Source organism: Salvelinus alpinus, chromosome 29 (assembly GCF_045679555.1).
Source record: "Salvelinus alpinus chromosome 29, SLU_Salpinus.1, whole genome shotgun sequence".
Taxonomy (NCBI): Eukaryota; Metazoa; Chordata; class Actinopteri; order Salmoniformes; family Salmonidae; genus Salvelinus; species Salvelinus alpinus.
Window position 1 is genome coordinate 24,338,509 of NC_092114.1, and position 19,310 is coordinate 24,357,818.

General features: G+C 41.9%; 1 protein-coding gene across 8 annotated transcripts in view; it reads left to right on the forward strand.

The window, feature by feature from the left end:
- LOC139559355 (DENN domain-containing protein 3-like) overlaps nucleotides 1-18,272 on the forward strand; it is a 51,862-nt gene extending 33,590 nt beyond the window's left edge. For 6 of the 8 annotated variants that reach the window (XM_071375291.1, XM_071375287.1, XM_071375289.1 and 3 more), the window contains 6 exons: nucleotides 3,926-4,068; nucleotides 4,689-4,849; nucleotides 5,239-5,378; nucleotides 6,722-6,840; nucleotides 16,831-16,968; nucleotides 17,330-18,272. In XM_071375291.1, the coding sequence (XP_071231392.1) occupies nucleotides 3,926-4,068; nucleotides 4,689-4,849; nucleotides 5,239-5,378; nucleotides 6,722-6,840; nucleotides 16,831-16,968; nucleotides 17,330-17,530 (902 nt within the window). In that variant the 3' untranslated portion in view covers nucleotides 17,531-18,272. Of the gene's footprint in view, nucleotides 1-3,925; nucleotides 4,069-4,688; nucleotides 4,850-5,238; nucleotides 5,379-6,721; nucleotides 6,841-8,637; nucleotides 10,533-14,883; nucleotides 15,026-16,830; nucleotides 16,969-17,329 lie in introns of those variants that run through there. The other 2 variants (XR_011671746.1, XM_071375293.1) reach the window with 2 other exon arrangements.
- The last annotated feature ends 1,038 nt before the right edge of the window (nucleotides 18,273-19,310 follow it).

The window sequence follows — 19,310 nt, forward strand, 5'->3', positions numbered from 1 at the left end:
CCAGTGGGTCAGAAGTTTACATACACTCAATTAGTATTTGGTAGCATTGCCTTTAAATTGTTTAACTTGGGTCAAACGTTTTCAGGTAGCCTGCCACAAGCTTCCCACAATAAGTTGGGTGAATTTTGGCCCATTCCTCCAGACAGAGCTGGTGTAACTGAGTCAGCTTTGTAGGCCTCCTTAATCGCACACACTTTTTCAGTTCTGCCCACAAATGTTCTATAGGAATGAGGTCAGGGCTTTGTGATGGCCACTCCAATACCTTGACTTTGTTGTCCTTAAGCCATTTTGCCACAACTTTGGAAGTATGTTTGGGGTCATTGTCCATTTGGAAGACCGATTTGCGACCAAGCTTTAACTTCCTGACTGATGTCTTGAGATGTTGCTTCAATATATCCACATAATTTTCCTGCCATCTACTTTGTGAAGTGCACCAGTCCCTCCTGCAGCAAAGCACCCCCACAACATGATGCTGCCACCCCCGTGCTTCACGGTTGGGATGGTGTTCTTCGGCTTGCAAGCCACCCCCTTTTTCCTCCAAACATAACGATGGTCATTATGGCCAAACAGTTCTATTTTTGTTTCATCAGACCAGAGGACATTTCTCCAAAAAGTATGATCTTTGTATGATCCATGTGCAGTTGTAAAGTCTGGCTTTTTTATGGCGGTTTTGGAGCAGTGGCTTCTTCCTTGCTGAGCAGCCTTTCAGGTTATGTCGATTATAGGACTTGTTTTACTGTGGATATAGATACTTTTGTACCTGTTTCCTCCAGCATCTTCACAAGGTCCTTTTCTGTTGTTCTGGAATTGATTTGCACTTTTCGCACTAAAGTACGTTCATCTCTAGGAGACAGAACGCATCTCCTTCCTGAGCGGTATGACGGCTGCGTGGTCGCATGGTGTTTATACTTGCATACTATTGTTTGTACAGATGAACGTATTACCTTCAGGCGTTTGAAAATTGCTCCCAAGGATGAACCAGACTTGTGGAGGTCTACAATTATTTTTCTGAGGTCTTGGCTGATTTCTTTTGATTTCCCCATGATGTCAAGCAAAGAGGCACCGAGTTTGAAGGTAGGCCTTGAAATACATCCACAGGTACACCTCCAATTGACTCAAATGATGTCAATTAGCCTATCAGAAGCTTCTAAAGCCATGACAATTTTCCAAGCTGTTTAAAGGCACAGTCAACTTAGTGTATGTAAACTTCTGACCCACTGGAAAAGTGATACAGTGAAATAATCTGTCTATAAACAATTGTTGGAAAAATGACTTGTCTTGCACAAAGATGTCCTAACCAACTTGCCAAAACTATAGTTTGTTAACAAGACACGTCATAAGAAACATGCTCTAGTCTGCAAGGCTCCTCAGTCCTAGCATTCTGTGTAAAGGAGCCTGTGTCTTAACCTAGTGACATCAGGGAACCAACAGCAGCTTCTTTGTTTAACACAGTGTCCCTTCTCCCTACTCCTTCCCCTGGTCCTCTCACAGACAGTGGTGTGTTTGTCTGAGCCTTCCCCCTGATTGGTCCATCTGTAACCAATTAGAAGGGGGCATGGTAGTGGCCATGGTACGGGGCCTGGACATGACCCTCTAGGCCTGTGGTTCTCAAACCTCTTCTCGGAGACCCCCAAGCCGTTCCATGTCTTTGAACAATTCCAGAGCTAGCACACCTGATTCAACTTGTCAACTAATCATCAAACCCTTGAATAGGTAAATCAGGGGAGCTAGTTCAGGGCTACAACAAACTTGTGAAACGTCTGTGGGTCTAGGTGGAGAGGTTTGAGAAGCACCGCTCTAGGCATTGGTAATAGTGCTGCGTCAGCACAGAGCACCGCTCTCAGGGACTAAATGTAGGTTACTTATGTACCCTTGGACAGAGTCCAGATCCCCCCCTCCCTCCTTTCTGTTCTGTTCTTCACTCCTCCCCAAGAAAGTGACACAAGTTCTCTTCTTTTTCCTATTATGATTTGAAAAATAAATGTTAGGCCGTAAGAGGAAATGGAACAGCTAGGCTGAAGGTGGACAGATTTAGGTTGTATTCCATAATATGGATTGATGTCTGAAAAGTTCCATATGTGTGCCATTGTGTAACTAAATGTTTACACTTCTTCTGTATGTGTGTGTGAGAGATATTCACCTTTGCGCATAAGACACTAGATGTATTAGAATATACGTATTTATTATAAAGAAAGAATATTCAATGCATTTCAGCCTCAGCCTTCATCAGGGATTATTTTTAACTTAACTGTATACAGTGCATTCGGAAAGTATTCAGACGCCTTGACTTTTCCCACATTTTGTTAGGTTACAGCCGTATTCTAAAATTGATTTAATAAAAAATGTATCTCGATCTACACACAATAGCCCATAATGACAAAGCGAAAACAAGTTTTTAGAAATTTCTGCAAAAAATAAAAAAACATACCTTATTTAAGTATTCAGACCCTTTGCTAAGAGACTCGAAATTGAGCTCAGGTGCATCCTGTTTCCACTGATCATCCTTGACATATTTCTACAACTTCATTGGAGTCCACCTGTGGTAAATTCAATTGATTGGACTAGATTTGGAAAGGCACACACCTGTCTATATAAAGTCCCACAGTTGACAGTGCATGTCAGAGAAAAAACCAAGCCATGAGGTCGAAGGAATTGTCCTTAGAGCTCTGAGACAGGATTGTGTCGAGGCACAGATCTGGGGAAGTGTACCAAAACATTTCTGCAGCATTGAAGGTCCTCAAGAACACATTGGCCTCCATCATTCATAAATGGAAGAAGCTCTTCCTAGAGCTGGCAGCCCTGGCCAAACTGCGCAATCGGTGGAGAAGAACCCGATGGTCACTCTGACAGAGCTCCAGAGTTTCTCTGTGGAGATGGGAGAACCTTCCAGAAGGACAACCATCTCTGTGGCACTCCACCAATTAGGCATTTATGGTAGAGTGTCCAGACGGAAGCCACTCCTCAGTAAAATGAACATGACAGCCCGCTTGGTTTGCCCAAAGGCACCTAAAGACTCTCAGACCATGTGAAACAAGATTCTCTGGTCTGATGAAACCAAAATGTAATTCTTTGTCCTGAATGCCAAGCGTCATATCTGGAGGAAAACTGGCAACATCCCTATGGTGAAGCATGGTGGTGGCAGCATCATGCTGTGGGGATGTTTTTCAGCGGTAGGTACTGGGAGACTAGTCAGGATCGAGGGAGAGATGAACGGAGCAAAGTACAGGGAGATCCTTGATGAAAACCTGCTCCAGAGCGCTCAGGACCTTCACTGGAGTGAAAGTTCACCTTCCAACAGGACAACGACCCTAAGCACACGGCCAAGACAACGCAGGAGTGGCTTTGGAACAAGTCTCAATGTCCTTGAGTGGCCCAGCCAGAGCTCGGACTTGAACCCAATCGAACATCTCTGGAGAGACGACGCTCCCCATCCAACCTGACAGAGCTTAAGAGGATCTGCAGAGAAGAATGGGAGAAACTCCCCAAATACAGGTAAATACTCAAGGCTGTAATTGCTGCCAAAAGGGCTTAAACCAAAGTACTGAGTAAGGGGTCTGAATACTTATGTAAATGAGATTCATTTTTTTTGCAACGTTTTCTAAAAACTGTTTTTGCCTTGTAATTATGGGCTATTGCATGTATGTTGAGGGGGGGGAAACTATTTAATCAATTTTAGAATAAGGCTGTAACGTAACATTGTGGGAAAAGTCAAGGGGCCTGAATACTTTCCAAATGCACTATAGTTACCATTTCTACTAGTCAAGCCATGAGCTACTTACTGTATTTGAATCAGACCTACAGTATATAGACTTTTTCAGCATGTGAGAAATATTATGCCATGCTTGTAGGAATATAGAAATAGATGCATAGAAAATGCAGATTCAGGGGTTCCTGCATTCAGCAATATTTTTGTTCACATTCTCAGGCCAGCTGGGCGTGTCGTCTGACTCTGAGGGTGATGGGAACCCCAAACTGTGGTGTGCCCTGAGTGACGGGAAGGTTGTGGTGTTTGATGCAACCAGCTGGTCCATGCAGCAGAACCAAGTCCAAGTGGGAACTTCACGAGTGGTAAGGATGGGGATGGGACCACTATTTTAAAGGAGTAGGCAAATTGAAGGGAGGAGGACAATTTATAGAATTATCAAAAAGCAGTAGTAATTCACTTACCACATTTAGTCGTCTTCTGCTTGGTCCCATTTGGCTATATTTAGTGTTTGTGTAGATGAATATAACTTGAGGGATTCTGCTGACCCCTGGTGGGTACAGTATGTTAAGACTGAAATTACCTGCTTGGACCTGCTTCTATGTTTTTGAAATGGGACGGTTTTAAAATGGTGTTTATTTCTGAATTGTCTTGGTGCCATGGTTTGAAATAGGCAGGCCACCTGGTTTGAAATAGGGAGGCCACCTGGTTTGAAATAGGCAGGCCACCTGGTTTGAAATAGGCAGGCCACCTGGTTTGAAATAGGCAGGCCACCTGGTTTGAAATAGGCAGGCCACCTGGTTTGAAATAGGCAGGCCACCTGGTTTGAAATAGGCAGGCCACCTGGTTTGAAATAGGCAGGCCACCTGGTTTGAAATAGGCAGGCCACCTGGTTTGAAATGGGCAGACCGCCTGGTTTGAAATGGGCATGCCAGCCTGTCTGGTAACATGGTCCTGAGATTCTATGTTTTGTTGTTTTGTCCAGAACTGCATGCTGGGAGTGGACCGGCAGCAAGTGTGGATTGGCTCCCAGGATTCAGTCATTTACATAATCAGCACCCGCAGCATGTCCTGTAACAAGCAGCTGACAGACCACCGCAGTGAGGTCACAGGGCTGTCCCTAGGGGAACGCAGCGAGAAATACAGGTGAGGGGTGACGATGACATGCAGTTGAAATCTATCCGGCTGGGTTAAACTTAAATTTACAGTAATGTTGATTAATGAGCACTGTCCTTGTAAAATGAAATGTAATCTAGTGAAGTTAAACATACAGTTACTACTGGCATCATATCCATAGAGAGAGCTGTCTTTTTAGGACCGCATGATAACGGCATCAATGAGCAGTCCCAGCTCGAAGTAAAAAAATTTAAGTATAACATCCTTTCTTTATGCCTGGGTCGTGTTCATTAGGCACCAAAAGGAGGACAATGGACTGAAGATCTGAACGTGTCCAATATGAAATGCTCTTTCCAGTTTTTAAAAACATTTCGCTACTGTGTGCCACACTAAACACGAACATGTATTCCCTGTTGCAGCCCCAAGGTGGCATACTCCTGCAGTGCGGAGGGTGCAGTGATAGTGTGGGACGTGTCCACGTTAAAGGTCAGGAAACAGTTCCGGGTCTCCTGCGACCGTCTCCAGTCCGTTCAGCTCTGCAATGGAACCCTATGGTGCTGTAAGTACACATACAAGCATAAAAATAAGGTACTTAAAATGACTTCTGGCTGTACTATACTACTGTATATATTTATTTATTTTTATTTCACATTTATTTATCCAGGTAGGCTAGTTGAGAACAAGTTCTCATTTACAACTGCGACCTGGCCAAGATAAAGCAAAGCAGTGCAACACAAACAACAACAGAGTTACACATGGCATAAACAAACATACAGTCAATATCACAATAGAAAAAGTATATGTACAGTGGTTGCAAATGAGGTGACATGGCAATAAATAGGCCATAGTGGCGAAATAATTATAATTTAGCAATTAAACACTGGAGTGATAGATGTGCAGAAGATGAATGTGCAAGTAGAGATACTGGGGTGCAATGGAGCAAAAAAATAACAGTATGGGGATGAGGTAGTTGGATGGGCTATTTACTGGTGTAGTGATCTGTGAGCTGCTCTGACAGCTGGTGCTTAAAGTTAGTGAGGGAGATATGGGTCTCCAGCTTCAGTGATTTTTGCAATTTGTTCCAGTCATTGGCAGCAGAGAACTGGAAGGAAAGGTGGCCAAAGGAGGAATTGGCTTTGGGGGAGACCATTGAAATATACCTGCTGGAGTGCGTGCTACGGGTGGGTGCTGCTATGGTGACCAGTGAGCTCAGATAAGACGGGGCTTTACCTAGCAGAGACGTATAGATGACCTGGAGCCAGTGGGTTTGGTGACGAATATGAAGCGAGGGCCAGCCAACGAGAACATACAGGTCGCTGTGGTGGGTAGTATATGGGGCTTTGGTGACAAAACGGATGGCACTGTGATAGACTGCATCCAATTTGCTGAGTAGAGTGTTGGAGGCTATTTTGTAAATGACATCGCCAAAGTCAAGTATCGGTAGGATGGTCAGTTATACGAGGGTATGTTTGGCAGCGTGAGTGAAGGATGCTTTGTTGCAAAATAGGAAGCCGATTCTAGATTTAACTTTGGATTGGAGATGTTTGATGTGAGTCTGGAAGGAGAGTTTACATTCTAACCAGACACCTAGGTATTTGTAGTTGTCCACATATTCTAATTCAGAACCGTCCAGAGTAGTGATGCTGGACAGGCAGGAAGGTGTGGGCAGCGATCGGTTGAAGAGCATGCATTTCGTTTTACTTGTATTTAAGAGCAGTTGGAGGCCACGGAAGGGAGTTGAATGGCATTTGATCTCATTTGGAGGTTTGTTAACGTAGTGTCCAAAGAAGGGCCAGAAGTATACAGAATGGTGTCGTCTGCTTGGAGGTGGATCAGAGATGAGATGGATTCTTATTGATTGTTTTATTTGTGATTTGGGCATGTTATTCCTCCATCATTCAGGTGCCAGAGACTGCATTATGGAGGTGTGGAAAAACGGAATGTTACATCGCAAGATCTCCCTTCCTGAGCAGCTCTGTGGCTCCCCAACTGCCTTCAGCAGCCTCCTGCTCTACCATGAGGTGGGTAGTGTCTGTGGTCATATAGAGATATACAGTGCATTCGGAAAGTATTCAGACCCCTTTTCCCACATTTTTTCCCCCCCATCAATCTTCACACAATACCCCATAATGACAAAGCAAAAACACATTTTTAGAAATTTGAAAAGCTGAGATATCACATTTACAGAAGTATTCAGACCCTTTACTCAGTACTTTGTTGAAGCGCCTTTGACAGCGATTACAACCTCAAGTCTTCTTGGGTGTGACCCTACAAGCTTGGCACACCTGTATTTGGGGAGTTTCTCCCATTCTCTGCAGATCCTCTTGCTGGGCCACTCAAGGACATTCAGACACTTGTCCCGAAGCCACTCCTGCATTTTCTTGGCTGTGTGCTTAGGGTTGTTGTCCTGTTGGAAGGTGAACCTTCACCCCAGTCTGAGGTCCTGAGCAGATTTTCATCAAGGATCTCTCTGTACTTTGCTCTGTTCATCTTTCCCTTGAACCTGACTAGTATCCCAGTCCCTGCCGCTGAAAAACATCCCCACAGCATGATGCTGCCACCACCATGCTTCACCGTAGGGATGGTGCCAGGTTTCCTCCAGACGTGACGTTTAGCATTCAGGCCAAGGAGTTCAATCTTGGTTTCATCAGTCCAGAGAATCTTGTTTCTCATGGTCTGACACTCCTTTAGGTGCCTTTTGGCAAACTCCAAGCGGGCTGTCATGTGCCTTTTACTGAGGAGTGGCTTCCATCTGGACACTACAATAAAGGCCTGATTGGTGGAGTGCTGCAGAGATGGTTGTCCTTCTGGAAAGTTCTCTCATCTCCACAGAGTAACTCTGGAGCTCTGTCAGAGTGACCATCAGGTTCTTGGTCACCTTCGGGGCACAAGGCCCTTCTCCCCCGATTGCTCAGTTTGGCTGGGCGGCCAGCTCTAGGAAGAGTCTTGGTTCCAAACTTCTTCCATTTAAGAATGATGGAGGCGGGGGACAAAATGGCGCCGTAGAGAGAACACTGTGTTTCAGCGAGCTCCCGTGGCATTCGTAAATTTATATTCTTTCATTAATCTCCTAGCTTGAAAAAGTGGTAGAATTGGCTAAATAAGTTATCCTGCAATGAGTCTTGACGGTTATTTCTCAAAAATCTCTGACAACATGCCCAGCAGAGCTACTAAGAACTCGACCAAAACCACCATCCCTGTAGATGTGCAGGAGGAGCTAGCTTACGTTAGCGAGGCTAGCACCGTTGCGGATCCAGGCACAATGGACCTGGTGATTCAAAAGATGACGGACAACATTACTAAAGTGATCGATGTTAAGATAAGAACAGTCTTGGAAGCAATAGCAGGCCATTCAGCTGAATTACAGAGGGTGGTCAAACGTGTCGATGAGGCGGAAGGAAGAATCGCTACAGTGGAAGCCTCAACTACATCTATGGACACTAAGATGAAAGCACTTGAGAAACAGGTGCGCGAAATGGCGGAGCACATTGACGACTTGGATAATCGAGGACGCAGATGCAATATTCGTGTTGTGGGACTCCCGGAAAATTCTGAAGGGACACGTTCAGTAAAATTTTTTGAGGAATGGATCCCTGACTACTTACAAATGGACACTAAGGCTGGTCGTGTGAAGCTGGACAGAGCTCATCGCTCTCAAGCACCGATACCCGGTCCCAACCAGCGCCCACGGCCAGTGGTTATAAAGTTCCACAACTTCACCGACAAGCAGCGCGTTATGGATGCGGCTAGAAATATCGGCTCTGACGGTAGTCAACGTAAAGGTCCAAAGGTCTCATTCTTCAATGATTACTCCACAGCGGTTGTACGAAGACGCAAAGGGTTTGATGAGGCGAAGGCTCGACTCAGGAGAATGAAGATGGACTACGCACTGTTGTACCCGGCCACATTGAAGATTATGGTCAACGGATCGCCTAAGAAATTCTCCACACCTGAAGAGGCTGCTGCGTTTATTGACTCTCTCGGGTAAATAACTTTAAGCTGCGCCGCCGCAGCATTGGATAACTTTATTATCTTATTTGAACCTGATCATGAAACAGTGGTGTGAGCTCTCACATGCTCCGGTTCAGTAATATTCGTATTTTTATTATTTTTCTTGCTAAAGTAACTGCCGCTATAGCTCAGGCTGAGATATGGGTGAATCTATATTGGTGCCCAGGCTTGGTTTTAGGTGGAAGAGCCTCAATCTTCATATATTGATTTTCATTTTCATATGTATAAAGGACGAGGCTATTGAGTGGCAATGCAGACTTAAGAGTCTACATTGGAAAGTTGAAATCCCCTGCATGTTAGCTAGTGGGAAAACCCCCTTTTGGATCTTTACATGTTTAATTTTTGGGTTTAGTATAGTTAGAGTTCAGGGTTCATATCGTTTGTTTATGCTCGGTGAGATAGAAGAGAGTTCAACACATGGAAAAAGGTACCACCCCATTTTTACAGTGGGATTCAGTCTGAATATGAAACGGTCAAAGTGCAATGGCAGGTAATACACTGCGTGTATGTACATGGAACATTAGAGGGAGCCATAATCCCATTAAAAGGAAGAAGGTACTGTCTTTTTTGAAAAAAGAAAATGTTGATATTGCCCTGTTGCAAGAAACTCATTTGGATGATAAGGAACATCTGAAATTACAACAAGGGGGGTTTGGTCAAGTGTTTTTCTCATCATTTACATCCAGAAGTAGAGGTGTAGCAATTCTTGTGAAAAAGAACTTACCACTTAAGGTCTTGAATTGTGTGAAAGATAAATCTGGTCGCTTTGTTATAATTAATGGTACTTTACAAGGGCAGAGCATCTCCATAATGAATATTTACTTCCCCCCTGCCCACCCCCCTGATTTCCTCACCAAGGTATTTCTAGACTTTTCAGAATTAAACTCAGACACTGCAGTGGTTGGAGGAGATTTTAATTGTTTGTTGAACCCCCTTATTGATAAGTTTCCCAGCGGTATAGCTTCACTCTCCCCTCGAGCTAAGTCACTTAAAGTTATTTGTGATGATCTGGGGTATGCTGATGTTTGGAGAACTTTTCACCCCTCCAACAGAGAGTTCACTTTTTTCTCTGCACCTCATGGATGTCAGACTAGAATAGATTACTTTTTTATGCCCAGGACGTCTTTGCAGTCTGTTTTATCTGCTAGGATAGGAAGCATAGTCATATCTGATCATGCGGAGGTGATCCTGGACATAAAACTCAACGGGGCATTCAATCTGTCAAGACATTGGAGGTTGAATACAACCATCCTTAAAGACCATACGTTCACATCATATTTTATTACAGAGTTTAAAGCATTTTTCTCTATTAACTCTCAATCAACAGATAATCCCTCGCTCCTTTGGGAAACCTGTAAAGCGTACGCCAGGGGTCTGATTATGTCATACACAGCCACTAAGAGGCGGAAAAAGCGTGAAAAGCAAAAAAGGTTAGAGGGTGAATTAGGAACTAAAGAGAAGGACTACATTAAAACTCCCACTCCTGCCCTATTAAAGGAAATATCAGTTCTTAGATCAACGTTGGACTCTCTCCTAACACAGGACGCTGAAAAGAAAATGGGATTTGTCAGGCAAAAGCTATACGAACATGGCGATAAGCCAGGAAAGTACTTGGCGTACTTAGCTAAAAAGAGAGCTGACTCACAGTCAATTGCTACTATTACTGATTCGGATGGCAATCAGTTATATGAAAATAAATTGATAAATGACTGATTTAAGAAATTTTATGCAAATCTTTATGCCTCAGAACTGCCAAATGACGCACCCAAATTAATGGAGAATTTCTTTTCTAAGATTGAGCTCCCTACTATCTCCGAAGACCAGAGGTCTCTCCTTAATGCCCCTATTACCGAGGAAGAGATAATGTTCGCAATTAAGAATCTGCAAAACGGTAAGGCCCCAGGACCAGACGGGTTTGGTAGTGAATTCTATAAAGAGTTTCATGGCCTGATCCTTGAGCCATTGCGTGATATGTTTAACCACTCATTTTCAAATGACCAGCTCCCTCAAACGCTGAGGGAAGCCAACATATCACTTATTCTCAAAAAGGGAAAATGTCCAGAGTCTTGTTCCTCGTACAGACCAATTTCCCTTCTGAATGTGGATAGAAAATTACTTTCTAAAATTCTAGCCACAAGATTAGAGGACTCACTGCCACTAATTGTGAAAGGAGACCAAACTGGCTTCATTAAGGGCCGTAAGTCGTGCAACAATGTCAGGCGGCTTCTTAATGTAATTCAAGCCTACCAACAAAGTGCTAGGGATGGTCTTGTGCTCTCCCTAGATGCTGAGAAAGCATTTGATCGTGTGGAGTGGTCTTACCTACTCTTTGCTCTAAATAAATTTGGTCTAGGGGACAACTTTATAAAATGGGTGAAAGTTTTATATGAGGATCCTCAGGCTGCTGTCCTTACTAATGGGCTAAGGTCAAATAGCTTCTCTATATACAGAGGTACCAGACAGGGCTGCCCTTTGTCCCCCCTCCTATTTGCACTCGCTATGGAACCACTGGCTGAGGCCATCAGGGTAACGCCTGCTATACAGGGGCTGCTCATTGGTGATGTTCACCATAAAATAAGCTTGTATGCTGATGATGTCCTGATATTCATCTCTAATCCCGAGACCTCAACTACATCTCTTATTAATATTATTCAATTATTCAGCGAATTCTCAGGCTACAAGATTAACTTAACTAAATCAGAGGCTATGCCACTTGGTAGCCTTCACTCTGTACCTAATACTTCTCCCCCCTTCCCTTTTAAATGGTCTCCCTCAGGCTATACGTATCTGGGTATATTTGTAACTCCTAAATTCCAGCAAATGTACAAAGCCAATTTTGTTCCCTTGTTTGATACAGTAAGACAGGATCTGGAGCGCTGGAACTCTCTCCCGATTTCTTGGTTGGGTAGAATATCCCTCTTGAAAATGAACATTTTACCTAGACTACTTTACCCAATCCAAATGATCCCAGTATTACTCTCCAATAAGGTAATAAAGGATGTAAATGGATGGCTAAGTTCCTTCATATGGAGTAAACGCAAGCCAAGGCTTAAGATGGCAATATTGCAGCTGCCAAGTTCTATGGGGGGCTTGGATCTGCCCAATATCAGGTTCTATCAGTGGTGTGCCCACCTATGTTATATTTCTGATTGGATCACAAACGATGACTCCTCTATTTGGTTAGACATTGAGACTTCTCTTTCAAAATACCCCTTACAGGATCTTTTATTTTTCAGAAGTTTCAAGTCTGTAGAAGATCACTGCAATAATCCTATTACACTTAACACACTCAAGGTGTGGAGGTCAGTTCGGCGCTTCCTGGGAAGGTCCAAACTGACCTCTGCTCTTACCCCAATTCTTAACAACCCAGATTTTGGTCCAGGATTGCTGGATGCTGGCTTTAACTCTTGGCTTAATAAGGGCATACGCAGACTAAATGACTTATTTGCTGATAAGATTCTATTGTCATTTGAGCAGATGGTGGAGAAATACCGACTCCCAAAGCAGGACTTTTTCCGCTTCCTACAAGTAAGACATTATATTGTGAAGAGCACCACCTTAATTGGTAACCCTGATATGTCTGTCATTGAGAGAATGCTTTTCTTTCCACAAAGGAAAATGTCTGTAAGTCTGTTTTATGATGCTTTAAGGTCCTTTCCTGCTGTCGATACACAGAGGGTGAAACAAGTGTGGGAGAAAGAATTGTCTGTGACTATTGACGAAGAGATGTGGGAGGACATTTGGAGATATGCAAAAACAATATCTATATGTAATCGTACTAGAGCAATCCAATTAAGAATAATACACCGATTGCATATATCCCCAAATCGCAGACATGCCTTTAGCCCCTCTTCCTCTTCTCCTCAGTGTCTTAAATGCAAAACTGATACAGGCACCCTAACACATTGTTTATGGTCATGTACCAAAATACAAAGATACTGGTCTGGTGTTCTGCAAGAAATTGAAAAGATCCTGGGGGTTGATCTAGAATTGGACCCAGTTTCTTTACTGTTGGGTCTCCCTAGTAGGCATGTTACTTCTGTGAGTAAGAGGAGGCTTTATAACATCCTTACCTTTGCTGCAAGGAAAAACATCCTTTTACGGTGGATTAGTGATAAGGTTCCTTCTATTAAAGATTGGCATAAGATACTTTTTGAATGGGTGCCTCTGGAATATCTGACATGTACATTGCATTCTAAAACAGATCAGTTCTACAAAGTGTGGGAACCCTATCTAAATTACCTAGAACCTGAGGTATCAGCTATTATGCTGCAAGGATTCTCTTAGAATGGTGGTGATCTATGTATTCAGAACTACACTGTATGTTCCATGTGTGGAACCTAACTTCTTAGTTTAAACCGAGCTTTTTTGTTTAATCTCTGTTTGTAAGTTTGTTTAAAATGTATGTATTGAGAGACGCAATGATGGGGATAGGGTGAGAGAAGCGGGGATAGGAAAGTGGTGTGCGTATGTGTGTATAGGTATATGTGTATATATATATGTATGCGCAGATATGTGTAGGCGGGTGCTGTATTTTTTTATTATTATTATTATTTTTTGCCTTGTCTCTGTTGTTGTATCTCTTTTAATATGGGTGAAAATTGTGAAATTCCAATAAAAATACTGTAAAAAAAAAAAAGAAAAAAAGAATGATGGAGGCCACTGTGTTCTTGGGGACCTTCAATGCTGCAGAAATGTTTTGGTACCTTTCCCCAGATCTGCGCCTCGACACAATCCTGTCTCGGAGCTCTACAGACAATTCCTTTGACCTCATGGCTTGGTTTTTTCTCTGACATGCACTGTCAACTGTGGGTTCTTATATAGACAGGTGTGCTTTTCCAAATAATGTCTAATCAATTGAATTGACCAATGGTGGACTCCAAGTTGTAGAAACATCTCAAGGATGATCAATGGAAACATGATGCACCTGAGCTCAAAAATGTCTAAAAACCTGTTTTCGCTTTTTCATTATGGAGTATTATTGTTTGTAGATTGAGGGGGGGAAATTATGTAATCAATTTTAGAAGGCTGTAACAAAATGTGGAAAAAGTCAAGGTGTCTGAATACTCTCCGAATGTACTGTGTGTATATATCTCTATCCATCTATCTATACACATATACTGAGTATATAAAATGTTAAGAACACCTGCTCTTTCCATGACGTAGACTGACCAGGTGAAGCTCTGATCCCTTATTGATGTCACTTGTTAAATCCACTTCAGTCAGTGTAGATGAAGGGGAGGAGACAGGTTAAAGAATGATTTGAGACATGGATTGTGTGCCATTGAGGGTGAATGGGAAATACAAAATATTTAATTGCCTATGAACAGGGTATGGTAGTAGTAGGTGCCAGGCACACCAGTTTGTGTCAAGAACTGCAACGCTGCAGGGTTTTTCATGCTCAACAGTTTCCCTTGTGCATCAAGAATGGTCCACCACCCAAAGGACATCCAGCCAACTTGCCAACACTTCCTAAAGTTGTGTCGCCAACATGGGCCAGCATCTCTGTGGAATGCTTTCGACACCTTGTAGAGTCTATACCCTGACGAATTGAGAGTGTTCTGAGGGCAAAAGGGGGTGCAACTCAATATTAGGAAGGTGTACCTAATATTTGCTATACCCAGTGTATAGTCAAAGGCAATTCAGTCGATATAAAACACTAACATTTTCCTCCTTTTTGAACAACCCCACGTGTGTGTGATGAGCTGAAATAAAATATCCCAGAAATTTTCCATACGCACATAAAGCTTATTTCTCTCAAATTTAGTGCCCAAATTTGTTTACATCCTTGTTAGTGAGCATTTCTCCTTTGCCAAGATAATCCATCCACCTGCCAGATGTGGCATATCAAGAAGCTGATTAAAAAGCATGATCATTACACAGGTGCACCTTGTGCTGGAGACAATAAAATGCCACTCTAAAATGTGCATTTTTGTCACAACACAATGCCACAGATGTCTCAAGTTGAGGGAGTGTGCAATTGGCATGCTGACTGCAGGATTGTCCACCAGAGCTGTTGCCAGATAATTTAATGTTTGTTTCTCTACCATAAGCCGCCTCAAACGTTGTTTTAGAGAATTTGGCAGTACTCCACCCGGCCTCACAACCGCAGACCACGTGTTACAACGCCAGCCCAGGAACTCCACATCTGGTTTCTTCACTTGCGGGATTGTCTGAGACCAGCCACCCTGACAGGTGATGAAACTGAGGAGTTTTTCAGTCTGTAATAAAGACAATTTTGGGGGGAAAACCTCATTCTGATTGTCTGTGCCTGGCTCCTAAGTGGGTGGGTATGGTAAAAGGCAGAGGTGGGACCAAGTCATTGTTTTACAAGTCGCAAGTAAATCTCGAGCCTTAGCACTCAAGTCCCAAGTCAAGACAGGCAAGTCCGAGTCAAGTCTCAAGTTCTAAACTTTGAGTTTCGAGTCCTAAACAAGTCATAATGTGCTCTTCACCAAATTGAATACCATTTCAAAATTTTTAACAAGAGTAATAGTTATATTAAATTTACGCAAATCATGAATGCTTTTTAAAATATATTTATTGTTTTCCAAATAAACTTTGTATTTCCATGGAAATAAATGAAATGACCTGCTTGTCAATATGACAACAAAAACTAAATATTGTAGTGCTCTCTCTAGATATACTCTAGACACCTAAAACAATCCTGCCATAAAGTTACAATAATGTATTAAAAGGTACATCAAAACAACTGCTACTGAACTTCAGGTAGGCCTACAATTTGAACACTGGCCTGAATGTCTGTAAAAAAAAAAATACAGATCCAAAAGATGGGAGATAAAACCTGCACTCTCCCCTCCCCCCCCCTTGTACACAATCGCCCAACCTTAACACACACACACAACCTCTCTGTGTGTGGTTACAGTAGGCTAATGTATGTCAATGGTTTTAGGAACAGCAGTTGTAGCTCAATCTTAGGTGCAATGATTAGGTGCATCTTTCCAAGGGCTCCGTCTGAATTCACCTGCCGACGTTCCTCTGCACTGCCACACGCAACTTTTTCTCCGTTGGCACAGTTTGATTGGCTGCTGTCCGATTCAAACTGTAATCCGTTAAATGAGAGTTGATGCGCTGCACACTTTTTTTTTAATAGCATAATTTTTTATATTTGGGCTTGGGGAGGGTATCAAGTCAGTTTGAGTCAAAAGGCTCAAATCCAAGTTAAGTTACGAGTTATTGGTGTCAAAGTCGAGTTGCAAGTCTTTTTTGATTTTGTTGAGTCTAAAATCATAATTTTGTGACTCGAGTCCACACCTCTGGTAAAAGGTGCCAGGCGCACCGCTTTGAGCGGTGTCAAACTGAGGCTAGTGAAACGTGTATATATATTTTTCTTATTTTATTATCTCAAATGGAATAATGATGAGGATTAAAGATCATACCCCCAAGACATGGTAACTTGTCACCATATCTGTAATCATGGTAGCTTCTACATTAATGTAGAAGTCTTTAGATACATCAACTATTCTTATTTACAATAAAAGTGACTCCAAAATGACACTATGCATTATGTACCATTCATTTCTATTGGGCACATAATAATCAAACAAACTAAATTAACTACAAATGCATCCAACAAGTTTGTAGAGTTGATTGATTAAGTCATTGCATGCTTGGAATATGGGACCAAATACTACACTTTTGACTACATTATTTATAAGTCTTTAGGGGTGTCAATTTTTAATCCTACCTTTTTTGAGGAGAAAAAAGTATTACCTGTTAAACAATATCTTTCTCTGAGCAATTGTATTAGTATAAAATAATATAATTTCCTTTTTTTTGTTGCATACAATATATCTCAGTATTTTATTTATTTTTATACACTAATTATTGCTCGTCTTTTTTCAAGGGTGTCAATCATTTCGGACCCCACTGTATGTACATAGTATGTCATAGTTTACATACAGCCTACTGCGATCAGTGAGGTCTGGGCTACTTTGACATGGTATGGGAGTGATGATTGGAGCCGTGTTGTGTTTCAGAGGGAGCAGCTGTGGACGGCCTGTATAGACGTAGGGGAGCTGTGTGTGTGGCACCTCAGGGAGCCCACCAAGCCTTTCCAGAGGATCCAGCTGCCTGACTGTGCAGGCGTCACCTGCCTTATCAAGGTCAAAAACCAGGTGAGATTGTCTGTAGACTGTACTGTAGGAGGAAAATGAGTGTGCTTCTATTCTACTCTACTGTAGTTTCTATAAAATGGCATTGCTTGGGTACTCCACTGGATTAGTTACATTACTTAGTTCTGTATTAAGGTATTATGTGAAAGTTTAAAATATTAACAGGCCCAAATCACCATGGGTTCCCTTTCCCACTCCTTTCCCGCTTTAATTTTTTTTTTATAGCTTTTTTAAAATACTGACTAGATCATTCCTATCACAATGCACTCTGACATGTCAATTGTCAATTCAGCATGTCTTAAAACCAGAAATGAGATGTGTCCTTTATGGTGATGAAACCTAATCTGTTAACCGGTCCTGTCAGATCTGGGTTGGGGGCCGAGGGTGGAGTTCAGGGAAGTCCAGGGGGAAGATCTACGTAGTGGATGCCCAGCGACACACGGTGGAGAAGGAGCTGGTAGCTCACACAGACTGTGTCCAGGCACTGTGCTCTGCAGAGGACCGCTATGTGCTGAGTGGGGCAGCCCGTGAGGACGGGAAGATAGCCATCTGGAAAGTGGAGTAACTTGAGTGGAAATTCAATACGGCCACCTGGTAACTGGGGGTCAGAACAGGATTGTGTTCATTATTCACCAAACGGTAGAAAACGGACTGAAACAGGAACTTGTTCAATAAGAAACGCTCATTTTTGTTAACCATTGAAAATTGTTTTGCTAAGGTGTGCCCAAATAACCCAGGTGATTATGAACAGTTGGGAAATAAACTCTAGTCGTGATTTGTGACTGCCTGTGGATGGATGACCAACCCAAAGTTCACCTGATTGCATAGGATTTATTTTTATTTCTGGAATAATCTTTCCAACCTATAGTTTTAAACACATGTATCTTATTGTTTATGTTAAAGGGAAACTATTTAGGTATTTGTTTCATTAGTCCATTGTTGATATAATCCCAACATGTTTTGAATATCAGAAATACATTTTTCAAGATATATAACTTAAAAAATACAGAAATACTGCCAGTGTGATGCATTTTTGGACTATATCAACAATAGACTAATGAAACAAATACCAAAACACAGTTTTGGATGTCATTTTCCTTTTTAAGCAGTACACTGCTTTATGTATTATTTACATCAAAGGAGGAACCTTCGATGTTTTTATATTGGGATGCTTCACAGGTTACTCACATCCAAATAAGTATTTCATATTTAATGTATGTGCTTTTTCTTCTAAATATGTTTTTGTATGTTTAATACACTCAACCCAAACTATGCATTTTAGTATTATTAAAATGTTTAGTAATGAAGACTTGTCCTCGCAATGTATTTGTCTCAGTCTTCATATAACATGACACAAGCTACTTCTAACATTTTAAATGAAAAAGTGAAATATTTTCCATTAATATTAGTGTTTCTTGTATATTCTTTATATTACAGTATATTGTTTTGTAATATGCCTTTTGCCACCAGGGGACAGTACAGCATCCTCTATTACATTTTAATTCACATCCCAGAACTGTCTTCTGTAAACTGTTTGTGTAGGCTACAGGTCATGAGATTGACATTGTAATGACAAACTAAATACTTTAATTTCTCTATATAGCGATTTGGTGGAACAAGCTTCCCCCTAACATCAGGACAGCGGAGTCCCTGCCCATCTTCTGAAAACGCCTGAACCTACCGTACCTTTTCAAAAAGTATTTTGATTCATCCCACAGCACAACAACAATATTCAGCTATACTACCATTTTTCTTCTTTAATCTTGAGGATTATAACATTTTAACCCACTTGGCACATATATAATCAGATGAAGTAATTTGGCTGCCTTCATGCAGTAGTCTTTATTCAGATTTGTATTAAATCCCGTTACGGTGGCTACAGGCAAGCCCGTATCTACATCATCTGAGAATCCTCTCATTAATCACACCAGCAGATGGCAAAATCATCAAAGTCATCATCCAAATGCCAGAGTATTCCAATTTTTATTCTCTAACTGTTGCCAGCTCTACAAATATAAATCCCTCTCCTCTGTGTTCATACAATGCAACACAGAAACAATCACAGACCACATTTTAAATCCAGCTGTAGATTAGAGACTGGGGATTTTTTTAAACAATGTTTTTTCCCACAAATTGGGATGTACCCAATGGGTTTCAAATGCCATCGATTTTTGGTCATAACTACAACTTTGCTATGAGTTGTAGTAATTGAATCCAGGGACGTCTAAGACCCTTTGAGGTTGAATCTATAATACTAGGATTACATTACACAGGGGCCCCGTTGAATCAAGCATCTATACATAAAGTAATTTAGCAGACACTCATATCCAGAGCGACTTAGTCGC